Source organism: Morone saxatilis, unplaced genomic scaffold, assembly GCF_004916995.1.
Source record: "Morone saxatilis isolate NCDOM2014 unplaced genomic scaffold, NCSU_SB_2.0 Contig5, whole genome shotgun sequence".
NCBI classification, from domain to species: domain Eukaryota; kingdom Metazoa; phylum Chordata; class Actinopteri; family Moronidae; genus Morone; species Morone saxatilis.
The window spans coordinates 18,311,521-18,317,877 of NW_023340095.1; the positions used below are offsets into that span (position 1 = coordinate 18,311,521).

The 6,357-nt window shown below is 40.1% G+C and overlaps 1 protein-coding gene across 1 annotated transcript in view; it reads right to left on the reverse strand.

Annotated features, from left to right (window-relative positions):
• si:dkey-100n23.5 (cyclic AMP receptor-like protein A) overlaps nt 1-6,357 on the reverse strand; it is a gene marked incomplete in the record, with an annotated part of 38,276 nt that overhangs the window by 29,677 nt on the left and 2,242 nt on the right. The window contains 4 exon segments of the mRNA XM_035676376.1: nt 1,825-1,885; nt 1,989-2,045; nt 3,107-3,161; nt 4,272-4,324. Of these exon segments, the coding sequence (XP_035532269.1) occupies nt 1,825-1,885; nt 1,989-2,045; nt 3,107-3,161; nt 4,272-4,324 (226 nt within the window).

Here is a 6,357-nt window from a genome sequence, read left to right on the forward strand (position 1 = left end):
AAGAAAAGAAGAGGGGGGAAAACGAGGTGCGGGGGTGAGGTGAGGGGGGCGGGCTGAACGGAGTGGACTAGAAATGAAGAAAGGGAGAGGAAGGCGAAGTCAGCAGAGAGGAAAAAAATGAATGTATTTTACAGAGACAAGGAAGAGAGTCTAGAAAGCTCACTTCCCTTTTTGCCCTCATATTCAGCCCTTTTCCTGTGTGTGTGTGTGTGTACGTTTATGATGACAAGACGGGCAGGGCCGGTCGTCGCAATGATGGATTCTCTGAGCCACATACTCAGCTTACTCAGTTTCACCCCCCCCCGACACACACACACACACACACACATAAATATACAAAACACACAAACTCCTTTTACACTGAAGGAATCCTTTAGGAATAGAGAGCAGTGACTAAGAAAGAAGGAGGACGGCTGTCTATGTCATTATCACAATAAATCACTGTCATTGCGATGGCAAACGCGCCTTACATAACCAGACAGCAGCCGAAGCTTTGCTTTAACTTGACAACGCGCACCTTGACAACACCTGTCCTGACGCTGCTCCCTGCTACCATCTCCCTCCATTTTCAAGCACATTTCATAAAATTTTATAGGTCTGAGTTAAAAGCAGAGCTGCGCTATGCGGCTCCCACTAGACTTGACGCTCCGCAACAGAACAAAGTGCCCGTTCAGCCGGTGTTTATGTACGGCCGTTTGTCCTCGGTGTGAAGATCCTCATGATAAACCGAGGTGACAGGCACCAACCCCTGCAGCACTAACTCACTGCCCATTACCCTGTATCTGTCTGAGGGTGTGTACCTGTGTGCTTGTGTGTCTGCCTGCGAGAACAATAAAACAAGCATGGTGGATTGTCGTATTAGGAGCCAGTCCTAACTAAGAAACCTTATGCTAATCAAGCCTGAAGAAGTTGTAATTGCAACAATGCCAGCAACGCTAAAAGAAACAATAATAATCTTGCCTCATCGGTCTGAAAATTGAGAACCTGTAGATGTGCATGATTAACCCAAATGAAATGACAGAGCTCTGTACTGTCATTGGAGGAAAGTCATCTCCTCATACAGGGAGTGGTGATGAAACACTGAGGTGTCTGGTATGAGGGCGGTATAAGAACTGCAATGGGCCAATAAGTACGCAGCATGGTGCTTGACTCCAAAGTATTGCACCATCGTCCCGGGTGTGGTATTCTTGTTAAGGGTGTGGGAATGCTCCTAAATGATGTGCAAGTTTAACCAATAAGTTACCATCCTTGGCAGCTGGTGTATGTCCAAATGGCAAGTAAATATCCTGCTCTGTTTTTAGAACTTTGGGATAGGATGCACAGACTGAGTTGACGAAATGAACGCAATAAAATACAGGAGGATAGGCTATTACACATATAAAACAGTCCTCACATTAAAATTATAGCGATGCCACGAGAGAGAATAACCATAAACTCACTGTTAAATGCAACAGAAAGTATATAACCGTCGCTATAATGTACAGTAAGCTGTGAGGAGTTTTATAAAAGCTGGACTCATCACCAATGTTTGAACCATCATCAGCATTTCTGAGGACTGAATTCTGGCAATAGCTTTTCATTTTCAAAGGCTTTCTTGCTCACATTTCCTCCAGAAACAACTCCCCACGTTGCCGTTCTAAAAGCCCTGAGTGAAAGATGGTGCTATAAACTGGAACGATCATTGTTAAGGCACATTTTGAAACGACAAAGTAATATTATTTTCCACTGTGACATATGATGTTGAATCTTTGCTCTTTCTTTGCTGGCTTGCTCAACCTTATTACTGTTAAAAGTGTATGAGTAATTCATTCACTTTTGTCTTACCAAAGTACGTTAGCCACCAGGCCTGGAAGTCACAAAGCGATCCCTCCGGATGTGACTCACCCTGGGGAAGGAAAGAAAAACGGCGCAGGGAAAAAAAGGATTTCACAAACCACCCACAAAAGCCACTATTTGTGTGTTTAATGAAACAGACGAGAGTAACTCACCATGACATATGCTACGCTGTCAAAGAAGGCAGCTACAGTCAGGCTGAGAATCATCTTCTGTACAGCAAAAATAAGAGGAAGACATGAAGAGGGATTCTCTAACAAAACAGCCCTTAAATATCCCAGTGCATTCACATTCGCTTAGAGACAAGGGCAAATTATACATCAAATGATTACTGATGTGGCTGACAGCTTGGCATACGATGTCCCCGGTGACAACTCTGTGAAAATATCACAGAAGAGAGAGTCTCCTTAATTCCTTCGATATAAACTGAAGTCATTATATTTTATATGAAATAAATCAATAACCTGTGTACGGCATTTTGAAAGGGTAGCTGTGATGCATGCCAGCTGTCAGCCTATAGGTGGTTACGAATTGTTGCTGTTGTAGCTATATAAAGAGTAAGATAGATTAACACAAATACACACGCAGCCCTGAATCAATTTGTGTCCAGCGGTGACCCTGCCGAGCCTGCCGAGGTTGAGGAGGAAGAGGGGGAGGAGACAGGAGGGCCAGAGAGCATTAAACAATATTGACTGATGGATAACCTTTGTGAGGGGATGGAGGTAAGGAGAGGGTTTATGTGGTGCGAGAGGAAGAAGAGGAAGAGCAGGAGGAGGTGACACCACTGCGACCTGGATCCGGAGGTAGCAGGATCCCTCAGAGCCCTACATTAAAGCTGTCATTTACTTCAGATAGATAGAAGATAATGTGGAACACCGCTAAACCTGACGGACCTGCTGGACTGGCTTCAAAAACACAGCACAGGCTGCACACTCAAATACGCTCTGATCCTTTCAGTTAAAGGAAAACATACTTAAATTGGAGGAAAAATACCATCTTACTGATATTATTCAGTGCATAGTCAGACCTAACATATAATGCAAACCTCTTCATTTGGAGAGGGGAAACAGCACAAGACAGCAGTCATTATCACAGAACAACCATGAGTCAATTAACTCCACAATTGATTAATCTGTGCATTTTTAATTGGGTTCAATTATGCCAAGATTTGCCATGGCTAATTGAACTTATTTCCTGTGGCAATGAAGCAAACAGAAATGGGGGGAAAAAAGAGAAAAGAGAAAACATACTGTACATTGTAGTGCAAATTTACCTGAGCCAAAGAATGATACCTGCGAAGCAGCCAGATCACTAACAGCATGAAAATGCTGTGGAGAGAGAAGAAAGACAACAGTAAGATGTTTCTTGCTAACTAACGATTTGAGCAGAACAGGCCAACTGCTGTTCTAATGATGATATACTGTCTTACTGCACATAAATACATCATAACAACTCCAGCCCTCATCCCTGCATGCTCTCTCGTAACCTTTATTCTAACGGCTGCTTTAGCTTGTAGCAAGATCACTGACCATTACAGCATTACAACGCCTGTTAAGACTGAAAGTAATGAAACTTGCGTTAGTGTCACAAACCCGCCAAAGACCTGCTTAGCAACATTTGATGGACCAAAAAAGCACAGCTAAATGTTGAAGCCCAAAGGTAACGATGCAATTCATCAAATGGCCACTAGATATCACTTCTGACATCACAACTGACTATTGAAACAATGGGGAAACCTCCAATGACTTCTTTGAAATTATAAATCATTTTTTCTCAGAAGATTAGGGTTCCAACATACTAATTTCCCATGTTTTGTTCTTAAAAAGTATTGTTCAATTAAACTGATATATTGTACTACAGTCTATAGCCCTGGGTCTGAGTTGGAGAAACTTTGAGATGAATAATTTAGTTTCATTAGGAAACAACATTTTAAACAAAAATCTTAAGCGCCAACGCTGCAGTTACGTCTACAGTACCACTTTTTATGAATGGATATAGACTTAAACTTCCTAGACATTAGACATAAATTGGACAGGGTGCAGCAAATTAGCCTGGCATCGCCAGACCAGAGCAAATAAAGCATGAGCTCGCAGATTCATCTGGTTCCCAGGCTAGCGGCCAATACAACAAAATGTAAACCACAGCTTCTAAAATTAACAAAGGCGTTACTACAGAGGGACTGTTTAAGGGTCACATTAGTTTGCTTCTAAAACTTTACAAGGACCCTTCTTCCACCACCCACCCTGAAAACACACCTTACATCTATTACAGTTTGACTTTGTTACAGTTACTTTTCTAACAGTTCTACTCAGATATAAAGTCCAATGATTGATAGAACGTATATATCAGTGTATGAACAGTTCAACTGTCTGGTGTTAAAGTCAAGGGTTCAAGACAAAGTATCATTTGAGAAAGAAATAATGAAAAGAAATATTTACCATCCTACTAAGGAGAAGGTTCCTGTGGCCCTTTTTACTGTTAAAATCACCACCTGTAAGTCAGAAGCAATTGATTACTCTATGGCTCACATCAATAAATAATAAAAGCAAAACATTAAAGTGTATGGTTGACATCTGCATTACAGACTGTGCGTTTTGTTTTAAAAAAGCGCAGTGCAAACATATTGAGAAGTGCAATACAAATCCTATTCTGTCATCATTCTAATCATGACCTTATAAATTACGGGTTGACAAGACTGTCATTTGTTCAAGCATGTCTTTTTGTGTACTTGTTAGCGAGCATGTGTACAGAAAGTATAATCATATGGAATCTGCACACACTTCAGGCAACCCGAGCATCCGAACCGCAAACATTTGCAATGTACGGACACCTAAGATGTCTAAGGTGTCACCTCCGCATTTTAACATGCAATAAAGGGCGGACAGCTGTTAAATGACAGCAATTGTGCAAAGCAACATTCAAGCCGAAACTGATCTGTGAGCTACTTAGAGAGAAACGAGAAAAAGACCTAAGGAATGAAAAGAATGAGATATTGTTGCTGCGTCTTTCAGCCACACAATGTCACACGGCTGTTTCCATGGAGGAGTCACAACACAAGCAGCCTTCAAGCAGCCTGATAATCACCTCTGCAAAAACACTGTCGCCCTACATAGAAAACAGGAAACAATCGGCAAAAAAGCCAGGAAACGTGACTGTTTTTATTAAATGTATGGAAGCAGATTTCAAGCTTTATCCAGTCATTTTCTTTTTACAGTAAGGTACGCTTTCTGGATACACTTAAACTGCACAGAAAGGATTTGATTCACTAAGAGGGATAGATTACTGCCATTTTTTCTCTAAGGCCTTTTCCCAGTTTATTACTGTTTTAATTACATTTGAATGATGGCTCCCAACATGGAACTGCAGGAGTGTTAAAAAGGCTCAGACTCTGCACTTTGTTACAAATTGTTTCATAAATAGTGCATGAGTGATCTTGCTTTCGGAAAAAAGTTAATTATGCTATTTTTGGGATGGATTCTTCTCCTTATGATATGCAAGTCACACAAACATCTGTATCATAGTTATCATGGGCAAATACATCATCATGAGTTACCCTCTATTTTCACCCCTATTTTACCAAAAAAGGATAAGCCATAAACTTATTTAGGACAGCTTTATCAAATGAACAAAGATCTGACTGTTCACTTCAAGTGTACAGTAATGTTCAGCAGTAGGGCTGCAACCAACAGTTTACTATGGATTAACCTGCCAATGATTTTCTTGATTAATCATTTGGTCCATAAAATGTCAGCAAATAGTTAAAAAAAAAAACAATAGATCACAATTTCCAAAAGCTCTATGTGATGTCTTAAAATTGATTGTTTTGTCCGGCCAACACTCCAAAACCTAAACATTCTCGGTTTATTATCAGAAGATAAAAAAAGAAAAGCAGCAAATCCTCACATTTAAGTGTCTGGAACTGGGAAATGTTAAGTATTTTTACTTGAATAAGAATTACTTTAGTGATTAGTCCATTATCAAAATACTGCTGATTATTTTTGCGTTTATTGACTAATCAATTAATGACTAATCATTTCAGCTGTGTCACCAGTGGTTCTCAAACTATGGTATGTGTACCACTGGTGGTAAGCGAGCTGGCTCTAGTGGTACGCAAAGAAATCTCTGAAATATCTTTTTAATAACTAAATTAATTTTAAAACATATAGCACTATCTAAATATTTTTTTTTTTAAAAAGGAAAATACTCCAATAAGTTTTGCATTTTCTGTAATATTTGGTTTCAAAGTCTGCTATGTAGTCAGGTTCATACAAGTAGTGCGTGCATACCTCTATGATTAGAGACTAAAATATGACAGCAAGATTGTAAACAGAGGTAAAATGCAGAAGGTAAAAACACTGGCTCCAAAGAAGAACTATTAAGAAGAGAAGCGTGGATCAGGAGAACCATTTTCCACCAAATTAGTTTTGGTTCTTGAACCGGCTGCGTTCATGATCCGGCAACAGTCAACAATACATAATCTTCTTATTGGAATAAACCTGCCTCTTGCATGAACTGTCTGTAGCT